The sequence below is a fragment of the Brachionichthys hirsutus genome, chromosome 9 (assembly GCF_040956055.1).
Source record: "Brachionichthys hirsutus isolate HB-005 chromosome 9, CSIRO-AGI_Bhir_v1, whole genome shotgun sequence".
Taxonomy (NCBI): domain Eukaryota; kingdom Metazoa; phylum Chordata; class Actinopteri; order Lophiiformes; family Brachionichthyidae; genus Brachionichthys; species Brachionichthys hirsutus.
This window is the reverse complement of record NC_090905.1, coordinates 12,755,256-12,772,627: the sequence shown is the minus strand read 5'-3', so window position 1 is coordinate 12,772,627 and position 17,372 is coordinate 12,755,256. Positions and strand designations below refer to the sequence as shown.

Here is a 17,372-nt window from a genome sequence, read left to right as displayed (position 1 = left end):
CGTTTAACGTGCAGAGCTAAATGGTCAATGTTACTATTTATTTCACCTCAGCTCCTCGGGATCGTTAGAGTTGTGTGATATATATAGAATATATATAATTTATTTTTTATTTTGTGTGTGTGTGAGGTTTAGCCAGATGATGTCATCGTGATGTCATCAGAGTGAGCTCAGTTTGGGGTTGGAAAATGTCAATCATTACAGAAAAGAGGTTTATATTAACTGCATCATGGGAAATGTAGTTCACTGCATTCACCTGACTAGGTACTGATACTAATTTTATAAGCAGCCTCTGCTTTCAATTTTTATTTCATTGATTTAATGTGTCTCAATGCTAAAGTAGTGCAACAGTAAATGACTTGAGTTGAGTTTATCTGATTTAGTGAGAGGGATTGTTCTTTCCTGACTGTAATGCAATAACGCATTTATCGCCTACTGCAGATGTGCCTTTTGGTATTTTGACAGTTTTTGTCATGTTTTTTTAAATTATATTATTACATTGTCCAACCAACAGGAACAGCAAGTAACAAGGGCGACTAGATTTCTTTTATTCTGACCGTGACTTGTTTTAGGATAACAGAATCACTCTTTCACATCTCCGCTTCTATTTCTCTGATTTTGCTTCAAATATATTATTTTATTTCGGAAAACCTCCCCGTGGCTTTCCTGTTGACTTTAGTTAAGTCTAATATAAATGATTATCATGGTCTGAGATGAGATCTGGTGATTTTTATTCTGCAGACTCCCTTTGATAAATCCTGATCTGGATAAAGGTTCACGCGCCACCGGGTCACGTTGGAGGGGCGGTGCTTGTCTCCGCCCGTGAACTACACAATAAGTGCCCTTAGAAGGAAAGCCTGTCGGTGCTCATTGTGGGAGCGTGTTTTACGAGGCAGAAGCGCTTTCGCGTCATTTCAATGACTTGAGCCGCTTTCGTGCGCAGCGACATGTAAGGAACGCAGCCCGTGTGCGAGGGTGACGCTCTCTGGGCAGCTGGAGCCTGCTAACTCCTAGTAAGTGTTATTTAAATTATAGTGACAATTATTATTATTATTATACACCAACTGTGACTTTTCCGGCGTCGAACGTTTTCCACACATTGTCTCTTCAGATCGGACATATTTATCCAAACACTCCTCATATTGATCCACTATATTGTTGCCCAGGATAATCTCACAGGTCCTCTCCGCCGGGGAGAGGAGGAGTGAGGCGGCGCGCCGGGGACCAGACGCCGCTGCGCGAGGCGCTGGACGCGGGGAGGTGAGCAGCGCAGTCCGCGGCGCATGACGCCGGGAACATGGAGATGTTGCGCCGCTCCTCTGTGTTTGCCGCTGAGGTGTTTGACCGCTCTCCGACCGACAAGGAGCTTGTGTCCCAGGCCAAAGCGCTGTGCCGGGACTATATTCACTCCAGGCTGAACCGCGCCGGGATCGGCTGGTCCAGACCCGAGCACGGACTGGCTGCCTCGGGTGGACCGCTGGGGGAGATCTCTACAGTGCTGCTGTGGCTGGGTGAGTTCAGTCCGCTTGGGCTGCTGCATTTACTGGGAGATCTGGTGCGTCAAGATGTTCCAATAATGCTCCCAGAGACCCTTTAATCCATTTATAATTTGTATTTTTAAGTGTTTAATTGTGACTCAAACATCAAAGGTGGCAGCATGTTTATTTCTTCATTCTGATTAATAGAACTGCATTTTAAAGGCTGAACAGTAAATGGATGAACAGTTCCACTTTAATGGCTTCATTGATTATCAATAATGACAAACGATGTTGAGAAATGCTCCTGAGAGGAGTGTGAAAAGAAGCCGCCGCTGAAAAAAAAGTGTTTCTTCACCGCTGTTCCTTGTCCCACAACCAACTGTTCCTGTAAATGCTGCTAAAATATGTTCCTGAAGCAGCTCGGCCGACACACGGGCCAGCGGAGCTATTGCACATCTCTGATGATGCGTTGATGTTCAACGATCATGGAACTGGAAAACGTTCAAGGAACTTATTTGAGTTGGCGTGCATCAACGGGATCTGTTCAGGGGTCGCAAGCGAGAAGAGCGAAGAGTCCAGCCATTCATACGTCTTTATAGTCTGCAGGAATGCAGGAAGACGACGATGCAACTCTCATCTTAGAAATAGTCTGTTCTGATAAGCACAGTCGTTTCCAGTACATTTACATGACTTGTATATTTGACAACACACACCAACATTTAGAGCCATCCTGTGGGGCTAGTTTCCATTCTATTTTATTTTCACACTACGAATCGAACAGTCAGACAAATAAAAACAAAAGTTAAACAGACTGTGCAGGTGAGATCAGAAAACCCCATGGGTCTTATAAAATTGATCTCAATAGAAGAACATACTTTGTTCTACAACAATAAGAACAAAGTATGTGTTAATTTGTGTTGGCGTGGGAGGGTGTAAATATAAGGAATAATTAAAATTTGATTGATCAAATATGTCAAATATGTCCTATATGCTTGATTCTCACTGGAAGACCTCAAGAGGACGTTCCCAGGAATCCCCAGACAAACAAAGACAAAGTCCCACTTAAGTCAAATTTCTCTTCCTGGACTCCGGCCCAGTCCGAAATCGGATCGACTGCAGATGGCTCCTCCAGTCTGAGGCAGAAATGATACAGAAACCCCAACACGGATAATGCTTTTTTTTTTGGAAAGCATTCCAGCGGAGGCTTTGAAAAGTGATGTCAAAACAAAGTTGGCCAATCAGTGGAAGTAGGACCATGTTCCGAGTCCGAGTCCGTACTGGATCAGAAGTACTGAATTACATTTAAAAAGCGTGCGAATGAAGGATTCTGGTGAAATCAGGTTTTGAAGAAGTGGTTGCTGCAAAGTGTAATTTGCACTACGACCTTTTCAGGTCATTACCCACGATGCACTACGGCCTTCGACCTTTTCAGGTCATTTACCCAAGATGCACTACGACCTTTTCACCCACGATGCACTACGACCTTTTCAGGTCATTACCCAGGATGCACTGTGACTTATTCAGGGCATAGTGTGTATTGGGTAATTTACTAGAATGTGAATCGTCCACATAACAGCCAGCATGAGTGCATTCATCAGTAGAAATGTCGTCTGCGTGCTGTTTACGTATGTACAAGTTCAAGACCTTCAGATGACGTAATTCAGAACGTCTGTCTGCAGTTCTAATGAGACAATGTAGTCCAGAACTTCTTGTTAGCTTTCAGATTAAACGTAAAAAGAGCTTGTTTTAGCAGCAAAAGAGAGAGAAGGGTCATAAATGAATGCGTTTTATAGCCATATTCATCAAAAAGTCTGTATAAATTAGGTTTTTTGCTACCAGGAGCTAGTGGTGTCAGAACCTGGAGCCTTGAAGACTTTGCACATGTGACGAATGAGCCGGAAGGATATGCCGCCTCAAATGTTTCATTGCAAAACCAGACACACCAGCAGAAATATGAATTCACGTCAGTGTGTTCAAAGCCTCATGCTGTAGGTAGAATTTGCATATTTGAACACTTCTTCTTCTTCTTCTTCCTCTTCTTTTCCCGTTACGGGTCGCCACAGCAAATCAACCTTCTAGTCGATGGCATGCTTAATTCTGGAATTAAGTTTTACACCGGATGCCATTCCTGCTGCAACCCTCTGCATTAATCTGATCTTGGGACCTCAATTAAATACAAAAACAAATTTCACTGAGCAAAACAGAAACTTTGCACAGACTGCAGCAGCTGGCGACTTGCATTCAGCCAGAGATCGCGACGTTCACCGGGTTCATGTCAGCTGAAGGTCTTGGAGTCTCCGGGCTTGTCCCGTCAAGCACAAAAAGAATCAAACAATAATCAATCGAGGGAGCGATCTGCGAATCTGAAGAGAGCACACAGATCGATTAGTTCCAAATCCCAGTTGGAGTCTGCCTGTGCAGGAAACAAGCAAAATGTCATGTCACAGGGGTGATGTCATCTGAGGACGAGGACGGCACTCGGCAGAACTCGTACCTCCGACCAGTTTGTTTGGCCCACATCCAACTTCTCCTCGAGCTTTCCTGGAAACGAGTTCAGTGCCTGGAAACCGAGATTTCTTCATCTTACAATGTTAAAAATATATATATTCGTTTTTAGCAAATAATTCTGATGTCCCTTCATTCCGATCCCTCCTGGCTTATGCCTCGTCCTGCGTTTTGTGGGTGTTGCATCTCTTTTTTATTTAATCAAGCTAAGAAAGAAATATCTGACAGCAAACCAACAAATTCAAATATCTTGACGGACAATCTTCAGGTCTCTCATCTTCATCGGGAGGAAGAGAAGCTCTCTGTCTGAAGCACCTTTTGGCAAAAACTGATGTGGGTTTAATCACATGAAAGAAAACACCCAGTGTGTTAAAACTGTTAATACCAAAGCCACAGTGGTGATTTGCCCAGGGGGGGGGGTTCTTGTTCCTTTGGCTGCGGCCTTGCTTTAGTCGTGTCTGTACCCTCCAGGCTCTGCAGAGTCGGTGGACGTTTTGTAACCGAGCCGCTTTCGTTCTGGGCAGGTGACGAGCTGGAGTACCTTCGACCCAACGTGTACCGCAACGTAGCGCGACAGCTCAACATCACCGTGGCGTCGGAGGGCGTCGTGTCTGACGCCTTCCTGGCCGTGGCTGCAGACCTTTTCTCCACAGGTAGGTCCATCAGCGTTGGGCGGGTTGTGGGTGAGGCCACACAGGCAGGGCCCGCCTGACTGGAACCAGCCGCAGCGCTGTCTCATCAGCTTCATCTCTGCGCTCACTTAGACTCCAAAAGAAAGAGCTTTGGCCCTTTTTAGGGAGGTTTTCCCCATTTGTTTTCATTTGGAAGGAGGGACTTCAGAGCTAATGGCAAATGCAATAAATACACACACACACACACGTGTACACGTTTGAGTGTTGCTGCTACTTGGAAATGTCTTTCGTTGGATTTCTGGAGCCGGTTTTCCTTTGAGAAAATAAACATTACTGCCTCTTGTCTTCATGTAAGCACCTCTTAGTCCAGGCATCCACGGGGCAGAAAGCATTCGTTTTGCAGCCATTATTCCCTCGCAGGAAAGAAACCACAAGGAAAGCATTCTGTCCATATTAGGCTAACTCGTTGTAGAGCGAGTGACTGTTGCAGTTTGGACCCCGACCAGCTCAGACATGAATCTCTGATGGTTTATTCTTCAGGGATATCTTCGGTATACCTTTGGTATCTTTAATTATTTCAAATGTATAATATATATTTTAAAAAAAACAAGGCATCTCAATCATCAGATTGTGAATGCGAGTTGTGTTTATTTAGGGATTCGCAAGAGGAAGTGACGGGCAGCAGTAGATTATGACCACAAGCATTGACGTGTGTCAGATAGTTTGGTCCCTGTGTGTCCTAACGGTCTCACATTAACAAGGGACCAAACTAATGCTGCAATAATCCTGGGAGCATTTCTTTCATTATTATTATTTTAATTTGAATATATTTTCTCATCATGAGATCCCTTCAGACGGCGTTTTCATCCTGGGCCGGTTGAGGCCTTTATTCCACCTCAGTGGATGTAGATCAGGCCTGACGGGGGTCAGTTTGGTTCACCTCTGTGATGTCTATGGGAAGATCGTTATTTCAACAAGCGGGGGCGATGATGAAATACATCGGCTTTTAACGTCGCACGCCGCCGCACGCAAATTAGAACGCACGCACCGAGCTTAGCATTGTGATGCCTTGGGTTGGTCTGTTCCGAACAAACCAAATCAAAGGGATTACACAGAGGAGGACATTTCTTTTGTCGCTGTTGTGCAATGCCTGTCTGAAAGTGGCGACAGACGCTGATCCGCTCAGCTCAGTTTGGTGTCTTTTAGCTCATTGTTTTGGTCCAGCCCCTCTGTAATAATGCTGTTTTCAGTGAAAACAGCATTAATTCCTGCGGTTATCTTGCGGCGCATTGGAAAAACAGCAAAGTCAGGAAACAGTCGGTAGAGATAGTGGAGCGCGCCACTTCTAGAGGGCAAAGCAGGAAACAAAGGAACTGCAATTATGAATACCTGATATATGGCCTTTAACGACTGCCTTGTTGTTCTCCTGCTGTATGTGTTGCTGGGTCACCATAGCAACGTTAATGGGGATATTGCTCTATATGTTGTGTTTATAGCTATAGCAACCAGAAATGGAGCTCATTAAATTTTGTTGTGGATGCAGATAAAGGACGGATTCAGAAATCTTTTTATTTGGAAAAGCAGTTTATACAATTTTTCTCAACAGTATTTCCAGGATATAAGCTTGTTGCTATTCCAGTTTCTTCCTTGAGAAAAGAAGAAGAGGATGTCAGCTTGTCCATCCTGTAAATTTCCTCAGATTCAGATGCTGTGTGTCATTCTAGATTGTTTGTTTGTCAACAGCATTACTCAAAAAACCCAAGTTTAAGGCTTCTGCTGTTCCAGAACAATGATAAACCTTTACATTATTACATTATTATTAGTATTATTAATAATATTAAGAGTGTGGCTGATGTACAACTCCTGCTGTGAGACTCATGCAGGCCACACGATAACACGTCTCATTTATTGTGGATTTTATGGCCCAGGGTTGCACAAGGTGAAACGTCAAGGTGTGCTCCACATGAACATTGAGGTTGACACCCACTGACATTATTATGATTATTATTATTGACTTGATGTGATACAGCCGGAAGGTTTGCAAGAACAGACTCTCATGCAATGCAGCCAGTTATATTTAACCTCCATGAGTTCGTGCTAGCATGCTTTATTCCCACCATCCTGATGACTTCCAACACAAATGTAGGAAAACAGATCTGGTTCAAATGTATTTGCATTGTGAGGACTTTGCGTCTTGTATCATGCAGCGTTGCCGCAGTTCAGAATTTAACGTTGCTTATTTATGTAGTGTTTTATTGAGGGTAGTTCAACCTGTGGTGCTGCATAGTTTTCACCGCGTTTGGTCCGATGCTCTCTGCTTCCTCCGCCCCAGCAGAATAAGGGATGTTCACGCTCTTGTTCTTCCCTTTTTTTGGACTCTCTGCAGCAAAAGCTGGTTGTACCTTCCAATCACCAATCAGGTGGCCAGCTGCGGGACGTGGATTGTGGAGGCTCCGTTTGTGTTGAACATGTAAACACTGCTAGTCTTTTAGTCAACATATGGAGATGAGGTTGGAGGAAGGATTTTCTCAGTAATCTAGTTTGCAGTGTGACGCCTGCCTGCAGCCTCGGCTGTGCTGTCTGGGATTCCTGGCCGATACCTGGACGCGCCTGAGGCCTCCTCAAATGATCCTAGTCTGACCCTTTTAGCCTTTAGTGGGAACCAATGCGAAATACGTGTCGTTCTCACGGTCCTCTTAACTGTCTCCTGCCAGGTGTCACGTGGGGGAAGGTTGTGTCTCTGTACGCCGTCGCCGGAGCCTTGGCTGTAGACTGCGTTCGCCACGGTCATCCAGCTATGGTCCATACCATTGTCGACTGCATGGGGGAGTTCGTCCGCAAGAGTTTGACCTCCTGGTTGAAGAGGAGAGGTGGCTGGGTAAGAGAAAACGTCTTGTTCTGCTACCTGATCGCTTGTCTGAGCGTGCAGCACGCGACCAAATCAGATCTATCGAATATTTCATCTTTACTGTACTTTATTTAAGCGCAGCAACCAAGAACAGAATGTTTTCTGTCACCGAATTGACTAAAGATTTCAGATTTTAATAAAAATAAACTGGCTGCTTTAGGAAAATCTAATTACTGCTACAAACCACAGATACGCATGTCGGTGAAACTTTAGAATCCTGCCGCTGAGTGATTATTTGTTCGTCTGTCTGTTAGCAGAGTGTCTGAAGACGAACTGACAAATGGATATGAAACATGATAGAAGGGTTGGGCATGTTTCAAAGAAGAAGAATTTCGGGAATTTTTGGAGGGGATCCAGATTAAGCTACAGATTATTTAATCTTCTCTTTTAATGTTTTTGAAACCACAAAAACATTTTTTGAAACCACAAAAACATTTTTTAAAAACACAGGCATCTGGGATGAGAGGAGGAGCTTGTTATTATCAGTATAGAGCATTTGTGTCAAACTCGAGGCCCGGGGGCCAATGTGGCCCGCAAGAGCTTTGTGCAGACATTTGTTTTTGTAAAATGCTGAAAAGTAAAAGTGAATCAGAGTTGATGTGTATTTGTAACTGATTTTTAATCTGATTTTAATGTTAAAATTAAATATTTGTTGCTGACTCCATTCTGGATCCGACCCAGATGATATTCAGTGGCGAGATAGAGGCCCCCACCCTACATGACTGTGTTAAATTCCCTAAATATTGGTCAATAATCAATGGAGATATTGAAGAACAAATTACAGACAGACGCCGGCGATTACATAACCTCGGTGGATATTTTTACAGCAGTAAGGTATCGGTATATTTTTAGAACTATGCAATTGCATATGTAATATTTATAATTTAATTAAGTATGTAGTAGTAAATACAGTTATTTAGCAGCATGTTAAGGAGTAGTTACATTTTATTTACATTACATTACATTTTGTTACATTTACACGATGTTACATTTACAACTGGCCCTTTGAGGGCAACCATAATGCTGATGTGGCCCGCGGAGAAAATGAGTTTGACACCCCTGGTATAGAGTAATAACACAGGTATTATACATACTGTAAACATATGTTTAATTAGACGGAACAAAAGTCTCTAGTCATCGAGTCGGTAACCTAACGTGTGACGTGATGCCGGGGGCCGACCTCGCTGACACTGCAGGACTGCGAGATTTGTGTTCAAATGGCTCCAGATTCTGAGCATTACGGCATCTGGAACACATTTATGAGGTATTTTTGTTGCGCAATTACCACGAGTGTAGCTGCAATTGTTAAAGCCCGATATTAACAACCCCAATCCGAACTGCTCGGCGCTGCGTAAAGAAAAATCACTGTTCTTCTCGACAAACAAATAAATAACTTTGATGATGATGAATATATTTATTAGATAGTATGTTTGACTGTATTTGTACTATAACATTCTGTCTAAGAGGAGCATTTCAAAAAAGCCCTTGCGGTCTTGTTTCCGTTGAAAGTGCTTAGTACATAAATCATCGACATTTAACAATACCAATAAAACTAATATTAAATTACTTAATTGATGCAAAATAACAATTAAATTAAATTAAAAAGACACATAATATGTACAACAACATAATATGTACAACTTTGCTTGGTCCAAATCAATTAGTCACTGACAGGATTACACAACATTTATAATACTGCTTTAACTTAACAAATCACAAAACCAAATAGTAGCCTATATTATTATTTTTTTCCCCCTGTATTTGTAAATTATTGGCTTTTTTAACGATCAATCAATACGCGAAATGTCTGCCTTTTACGTGAATGGCGGAACCGAGCAGCTAAATGCGGGCAGGCAACGCACTTTAGATTTTAGAATAAACGGGCTGCTGTGTTCATGTCGTGAGGAGCAAAGTAGAATTTAAAATAAGAAACTTAAATTTGATTTCTGAAGTTTGTCCTCCGTCTCCAGAGAGAGCCTGTGGATCCTTTAGTTGGCGGTTAACGCTCATACCTCCGGCAGGCTCCGACAGACGGTTTGGTGAGCGCTCTGAATGACTCTGGCTCCTCCGTTGCTGCAGGTGGATGTGACTAAATGCGTGGTGAACACTGACCCCAGCTTCCGCTCCCACTGGCTGGTGTCTGCCGCCTGTACCTTCGGGCACCATCTGAAGGCCGTTGTGATATACCTCCTCAGGGACGAGTGACAGTAGGCGTCGCACACTGGATTGTGACCCGCACCGTGAACCCACCCGCACCCAGCACCATTCCGCTTGAAGCATCCGCTGCTTTGGAATACGTTTACACTCATTTGCACTGAGCCTTTGATGATGAACACCGATCTCCTCACCGAAAACGGACTCTGTGCTCCTTCTGCCTCCTCTGGTGGACTATTTATTTAAATGGGTTATATTGTGGCACAAGTTTGATGTGAATGTATAAAATCACAAACAGTTCAGGTTTGTAGCATTTTTACAAACTGCCCCCTTTAGTGCTCGTTTGTCAGCTTTGACTGCCCCTAGTGTTTTGAAATGGTAATCAAATGTTCCTATGGATGCTGAGGCCATTCCCGATCAACTTCTCGCCTGGATGACAGGCTGTAGGGAATCCATGATAAATGATAAGTGCACGCATTTTCCTCTAACCAAGGGACTGTATGTTTTTTTTTTACTTATTTTAGTTATCCAAAACAATTAAGAAAAATGATGACAAACTTTTTCCATCCATCTTTCACCTTCATACAATGAAACATTTTCCCACCATTCACTCTGGTGAAGAGGTGAAACACCTTCAGACATAGTGCTTTTTAATCAACTAAAACACGACTAAAACAGGATGTTGGTATTTTGAGCAGTATCTCTGGCCCAGGATTAAGATTAGGATTAAATAAATAAGTGTCAGAATTAACACTACATTCATGCACATAGTGAATTTACGCTTCTTGACACACAATGCCGGTCAAATATTTGAACACACCTTCTCATTTAATGGTTTTCCTTATTTTCACGATTATTTATATTGTACATTCTCTCTGAAGGCAACAAAACTATGAATGATCACATTATGTAGTAAACATTATTATTTTTTTATAACTCGAAACATGTTTGATATTTTTTCAGTCTTCAAAATAGCGGCACAGTGGTTAGCGGTGTTGCCTCACAGCAGAAGGTTCTGGGTTTGATTCCTATCCGTGTGGGCTTCGTATGTTCTCACCCGTGTCATCGCTTTGAGGAATCTAAAATATCAAACATGTTTTGAGTTATTTCACTTTTTTTCTTTTTGTTGTTTTCTACATAATTCTCTACACCTTGCGTCATTGTTTTGATGTCTTCATTTTGTATCTACAATGTAGAAAGAAGGACAAATAAAGAGAACCCATTAAAGGACAAGGCGCGCTCTGGACTGGCTCTGTTTTTTGTCATTAGCAACAGCAGCCCTTCCCATTATTGATCACACATTCTGATCTCACACAATAATCTGTGAGATCAGATGCAATGAGAAAAAGATGTTGGCCAGATGTTTAAATCGGGGCCCAGCATCTTAAATAGTTTTATAGTGATTGTGAAAGCTGATGCAGCTGCTCCGTGATCTCAGATATGTTTCATTATTAGAGGGAGAGGGACGCAGCTCGGTGTTAAATCCTGACTGTCTTTTCAATCGAGTGTAAAATTCATCCATCTGCGCTCGTCTAACTTTCCTACAGCCCCAAATGAATTTGATAAATTGAGCTAGCAGTGTGTATTTCAGACAGAACAGTACGTAGCTTCCACTTTTTTTATTTTGTATTTGATGGAGTGTATTGTTATTGTTCTTACATGCTGAATTTGCAGTATATTTTCTCTTTGTTGGAGCACTTTGATAAGATTGTATTGTACGAGTATTATCCCATGAATAATTTATCTTTTAGGAGGCGTGTAGCTGCAGGATTCCCAGAAAATAAGCAAAGGTTTGTGTCACATGTGACTGTAAATAATAACAATAAATATGTCTACATCACTCCGACATGTCTGCAGTGGTGATAAATACATATTGATGATAAATATACTGTATATCTATGTATTGATAAATATATAGATAGAAATGTTCTGCTGATTGGCATTCATTCATTCTCCTCCCTTGTTTAACGGCCGAGGAGGTTATTTTTTCACCTGCGTTGGTTTGTTTGTTTGTTCGTCTGTCTTTTAGCAACGTAACTAAAAATGTTACTGACAGATCTTGATTAAATTTCCAGGAAATGTTGGGAATGTTTCCAGGAACAGATGATTAAACTTTGGTAATGATCCAGAAGAGATCCTGGATTATGGATCACTTTGACATTTTCAGTAACATTGCAGTCAATGGAGCTTCAGAATTTGTTACATTATTCTGTACAACGAGCAAGTTTTAACATTTGGGTTGATAATATTATAAATACTAATGTTTTCTGGGCACCACACGTCACTGATTCCAATGATACAGGACAAGGTAAGACGGCCAGAGAGCTACTCTTGTTCAGAACCTGCTGCAGATTCTGTTGACGATCCCAGAGCTGCATCCTCGCCGACTTGTTTTTTGTGTTGTGGGTTCTGTTCGCCAAGAATCACATTACTTGAAACGGATGTACTTTCTCTGAACTTCTGCAGGCGTCACTTCACAAGGTTGCAAATAGTCTCTCACACCTTGGGAGCGCCCCCTGCTGTCAGTGCATGTAACAACCAATATGTATGTCAATGTATATGATAAATAGACCCCTATTTGTCATAATTACACACACACACACACACACACACCTCTGACTGAGATAAAAGAACCGGAAGAGAGAGTTAAAGCGAACTCTGTAACAAGACTGAGTCAGTTCCTTGTTTGTTTTAAAGGTTGCTTTGCAGAAATGCAAACAGAATGCACGCGGATGAAGCGCTGCAAACGGGGGGGGGGGGGGCTGTAAAAGTAGGTCATCCAAAATGACTGGGCTTGGAGCAGAATCGTGGCTGTAAACGCAGACATGGAGCTTGGACAAGTCGTCCGTGCAGTGCGGAGTAAAAGAGTCCTGCTTGGGGACGACGTCCATCCTGCTGACGTAGTAATAAAAGATGGACAAATCCACGAGATCCTTCCGCACGGAGGCGTGAGTGGAAGCTGCGAGGTAAGCATGTCTTTCACTGGTCCCGGGAGACATCCTGGTGGACTCCGAGTGACGTGTCTCTGCGCTGTGGCGGACAGGTCCTTGACGTCGGGGACAGCGTTGTGATGCCCGGCATCGTAGACTGCCACGTGCACGTGAACGAACCGGGCCGGACCTCCTGGGAGGGCTTCTGGACCGCCACCAGGGCCGCTGCAGCTGGAGGGGTGACCACCATCGTGGACATGCCGCTGTATGTGGGAAGACACGCGGGGACAAACCACTGATCATACTTTCTCTGTGCACAGTAAAGTACTGTGAGGGCTGAGAAAACGTAGTAATATGTTTATCCATCCGTTGTCTTGTAAAGGAGACGTTCATTTTGTCTACCGCAGCTTTACGCGTCAGGGGTAACACCTCGGACGCGTCGCCAGCGCGTCACGCGGCCACACACACACACGACGGATCAATTAACCTACATTGGAAGTTTTTCTCCCCGCGGACACGGGGAGAACACACAAGAGCCACACAGATGGGATTCTAACCCGCAACAGCTGCGCCACAGAGTTTAAAATAAATACTGTTATTAAGAGTTTACCGTTTTCATTTGATCTTCCGGTTGGGGGCTACCGTTCGGCGTCAAGACACAGAACGCAGGTTTATTTAATTCAAATGTTGGAAAAAACTTTTACCACAAATATATTAGTGGAAATTGTTTAGCTGGATTAGGTCTCTGAGCAAGCTTGTGATGACCCGTGTTTAAAAAGTTCAATCAATAGCAAGGATTAATTACACAAGTAATAAAATAAGTCCAATATGTGGAAAAAGTTACATTCAGGATACGAAAAAAACAAAAACTGGTCTGTGGAGGAACAAAATAAAAGCAGCAAAATTAAGGGACCAAATGAACACTGTTAAGAAAACAGAAGTAGCACATTAGTGATCTCTGGAAAATGCATTAGATGTAGAACACGAGTCTGCATCAGTATCTACGCTGAAGGTGCTGATTTGGACCGGTTCTTTTAACACGGTCCTTTAGCCCAAACTGGTGCAGCTGTATTAAAGAACAGTAACAAATCGGTGACGTTCGAATTTCCATCAGTTATTTTTGCTTCTTCTGTCCGACAGGAACAGCATCCCTCCGACCACCACGCTCAGCAATCTTCAGGAGAAGCTTCAGGAGGCAACAGGGAAGTGTTTTGTGGACACGGCCTTCTGGGGGGGAGTGATACCTGGCAACCAGGTAACAAATCGGGCAAAAAAAAACGAATCCATTCCCAGAGCTGATGTCCACCAACCACTGGTGCCTCCTTCCAGTTGGAACTCCGACCCATGATCCAGGCTGGAGTGGCCGGCTTTAAGTGTTTCCTCATCCACAGTGGGGTGGCGGAGTTCCCCCATGTGACTGACTGCGACCTGCACGCCGCCATGAGGCAGCTGAAGGGCACAGGAAGCGTCCTGCTGGTGACCCGCTGACTGCAGCGTCTTTTGCACACAGCTGTGTATACTGAAGTCGAATGCACTAATATGAACAAAACGCGTTCTGCTTTGTCTCCTGTAGTTTCATGCTGAGAAGGAAGTTCAGCAAATAGCAGAGGAGAACGGCGGTAATCATCCTTTTTTGGGTTGACGGTATCTGTCTCTGGCATTCAGTGTCATGAATGTGGTATATTATATGTCTGGCTGGATGAAGATCAGAGGAGGACAAAATTAAGTCACTATTATGCGCTTATTATTACGCTGTATTATTATCCACGCAGACCCGACTCAGTACTCCACCTTTTTGAAGTCCCGGCCAGATGTCATGGAGATAGAGGCAATTCGCACTGTCACGGAACTCTGCCTCGAGTTCCAGTAAGACCATCAATAACCTTCATACCACAGCGGATGCGTCTGGATAGGATTCAGGTCCCTGTGTAGGACGGACACGTCAGGATTCTGACTCTCTGCAGGGTACGGTGTCACATCGTTCACTTGTCATCTGCAAAGCCGCTGAACCTGATCCAGGAAGCACGGAAGGCTGGAGCCCCCTTGACTGTGGAGACAACCCACCACTACCTTAGCTTGTCTGCAGAGGACATACCCGCAGGGGCCACACAAGCCAAGTGCTGCCCCCCCATCCGAGGATCCGCCAACCGGGTGAATAGTGTGGGGTGTGCAGCGGACGATTCTCCTTTCAGCTGCGCAGCTCTAAGCTCATTGCTCTTTGACTTGACCTCCACAGGAGGAGTTATGGTCTGCACTGGGAGCTGGCCAGATTGATATGGTGGTGTCTGATCATTCCCCCTGCACCCCGGATCTGAAGAAGCTGGATACCGGAGATTTCATTGGTGCTTGGGGAGGAATTTCTTCTCTACAGTTCGGTAACTACTGAGCAGTGACGCATCACAACGCTAGTCTCGGCACAACTGTGACCGCAAAACTCAAAATGACGTTGCTGCACGGCTGACAGAATGATTATATTTAATAAGCCGTTTAGTTGGGATGGGTTCGAGTAGACGGGTTGTTGGTTTAGTACTGAAACGTGGAGCCCAGAACGCAGACACGGAGCCGCAGAGAAAGGTTCACACAGTTTTTAATACTGAAACAAAGAATTAGACAAAGAATAAGACAGACAGGCGTCCGGCAAAAATACAGTAACAGAAATACTCTGCCTAAAGAAAGCAACAACTACACAAAAACTGGACTGTCCGGAACCACGGGAACTTAAACACACAGCCTAAAAAAACCCACAACACTGACCGATAACAAGCGAGATGAGGCAGGCGGGCGCCAGAGAATCAAACAAAAATACACTGAAAAGCGGAAGCTATAATTAAAATACTGGCACACGACGGCGACGGGAAAACACGGGAGAAAAAGCATATTCTGGAACGTGAGGAGGAGCGGAGCATCAGAAGGCTGTGGGTTGATACTGACAGTTACATTTATACACGGTGACTCCTCCATGCACTTAAATAAAAACAAAGGCACATGTGTATTATAATCATAATATACATTACAACGATGCCCATTTTATAATGCTAGTATAGACATCATATTGTGCATCGAGACCATTATGCTTTAACAAGTTTTACATTCGAGAGCTCCAATCCACAAAAAGAAAGCCTGACTGTCGAACCACAAAGAAGAGCTTACAGAGTGAATACTGTACTTTCATGAGGTAACCAGAACACAAGGCCATATAAAGGTTGATAAACTGGATCGGCTGGTTGCACAAAGTTGCTTATGGCTATTTTAGCATGTTAACAGACATCGTTATGGCTGCAAATACTTTTCTGTGGCATTTTACGTTTCATCTGAAGTAAATGACGTGGCATTATTATGGGTTCAATGTGTATCATCATCAATGTGTAATTTCCATGGCAGCTTATACTTTATTCCCTGTCTGTGTAAAGATTATTTAATTGCACAAAGAACAAGCAGTTTTTGGATGGATGGATTGTGCCCATCTTCCTACCAGAATCACACTGTTACTCACATCGTGTAAAGTTCACAGTTAGGTACACAAGAGCCGAGGGCCAGTTTAAACAATCATTTACTAGACACACATTCAGAGGGTGATCAAAGTCTGACTAGGGTAACCCCGACAGATCATCCTCATCTCCACAGAGAACAATGACCCTCATATGACTTTTGAAAATAATGATTATATACAAAAAAATAAATTAAGCATGCATATTTAATCACCGTAACCGTCTCTATGTTGCATCTGCAGGTTTGCCTCTGTTCTGGAGTTCAGCCAGGAAAAGAGGCTTTCAGTTGTCTGATGTGGCGAGACTCCTCAGCCGGAACACGGCTCAGCTGTGTAGTCTGGAACAAAGGAAAGGCAGCCTCAGCCCGGGCCACGATGCTGATTTGGTCATCTGGGACCCAGAGAGAGAATTTGAAGTGAGTATAAGGAATGCACCAGTAAACTGTCGACATCTGACTGCAAAGTTAGGGACAGACTGTCTGTTACCAGGAACAGATCATTACATTTTGGTGATGATCCAGAAGAGATCCTGGATTCTGGATCACTTTGAAATTTTCGTCAACATTGCAGGCAATGGAGCTTCAAAATCTGTTACTCAATATCTCGGTTGAATATTGACCGAGGTTTGTGGAATTAGGCAGTCGTGTCGGGTGGGGGCCTCTATGTTACCACCGAATTTCATCTGGATCTGATCCAGAATGGAGTCAGGAAAAAAACATTTCATTTTAACATTTTTGACCCCATTTATGGATACAAAAATTGTACAAATACGCATCAACTCTGATTCACTTTTACGTTTCATGGATGGTGTATAAAGATACCAAGAACAATTTAGAACCTTTTGGTGCTGATCCAGATCACCATGTGGACGGTGTAAATCCAGTTAGGAGGGGAATGAGCTGCTTGGTGGAGGTCTGTGCTCTCTGAGTGCTTTTCTAGTTTAAATCTGATTTGCTGTCTTCCCCACAGATTAAAGAAGCAAACATACATCATAAAAACAAGGTAAATACATTCAATGGATCATTTGTGTGATGCTTGCAGCACATCTTTATATGCCTGCTGTTTTTATTGTTTTGTGATTGTGTGTGTCCTCAGCTCACCCCTTACCTGGGGGTCACCCTGCAAGGAGTGGTGTGGGCCACCATCGTCAGAGGACGGCTGGTGTACAGAGAAGGCTCCTTCTCCCCTGAAGCTCTGGGGAAGCAGCTCCTCATTCCTCCCAGGGCAAATCAAGCCCAGCTGTGATGCATAAGATCACTTTGTATTTTTTACTGTTCTTCT

At 43.5% G+C, this 17,372-nt stretch overlaps 2 protein-coding genes across 2 annotated transcripts; both read left to right on the top strand.

Moving 5' to 3' along the window:
* Positions 1-938: 938 nt before the first annotated feature.
* boka (BCL2 family apoptosis regulator BOK a) lies at positions 939-11,541 on the top strand. Its single transcript, XM_068743374.1, has 5 exons — positions 939-1,010; positions 1,164-1,508; positions 4,505-4,633; positions 7,327-7,490; positions 9,600-11,541. Exons 2-5 carry the CDS (start codon positions 1,295-1,297, stop codon positions 9,723-9,725), a joined length of 633 nt encoding a protein of 210 aa, XP_068599475.1. The 5' UTR covers positions 939-1,010; positions 1,164-1,294; the 3' UTR covers positions 9,726-11,541.
* Positions 11,542-12,499: 958 nt separating this feature from the next.
* Positions 12,500-17,336, top strand: zgc:103559 (Allantoinase, mitochondrial). The gene is made up of 11 exons (XM_068743356.1): positions 12,500-12,612; positions 12,690-12,869; positions 13,745-13,859; positions 13,934-14,080; positions 14,178-14,223; positions 14,377-14,470; positions 14,569-14,755; positions 14,841-14,979; positions 16,335-16,507; positions 17,061-17,093; positions 17,187-17,336. Exons 1-11 carry the CDS (start codon positions 12,500-12,502, stop codon positions 17,334-17,336), a joined length of 1,377 nt encoding a protein of 458 aa, XP_068599457.1.
* The last annotated feature ends 36 nt before the right edge of the window (positions 17,337-17,372 follow it).

Bases quoted from the DNA above. Each gene is read 5' to 3' on its own strand.
- zgc:103559 (XM_068743356.1), top strand. From the start codon at position 12,500: ATGGAGCTTGGACAAGTCGTCCGTGCAGTGCGGAGTAAAAGAGTCCTG. The intron at 12,870-13,744 runs GTATGTGGGAAG...TCTGTCCGACAG, and splicing joins ACCATCGTGGACATGCCGCT to GAACAGCATCCCTCCGACCA. The intron at 16,508-17,060 runs GTGAGTATAAGG...TCTTCCCCACAG, and splicing joins ACCCAGAGAGAGAATTTGAA to ATTAAAGAAGCAAACATACA.
- boka (XM_068743374.1), top strand. From the start codon at position 1,295: ATGGAGATGTTGCGCCGCTCCTCTGTGTTTGCCGCTGAGGTGTTTGAC. The intron at 1,509-4,504 runs GTGAGTTCAGTC...CGTTCTGGGCAG, and splicing joins TACAGTGCTGCTGTGGCTGG to GTGACGAGCTGGAGTACCTT. The intron at 7,491-9,599 runs GTAAGAGAAAAC...CCGTTGCTGCAG, and splicing joins TGAAGAGGAGAGGTGGCTGG to GTGGATGTGACTAAATGCGT.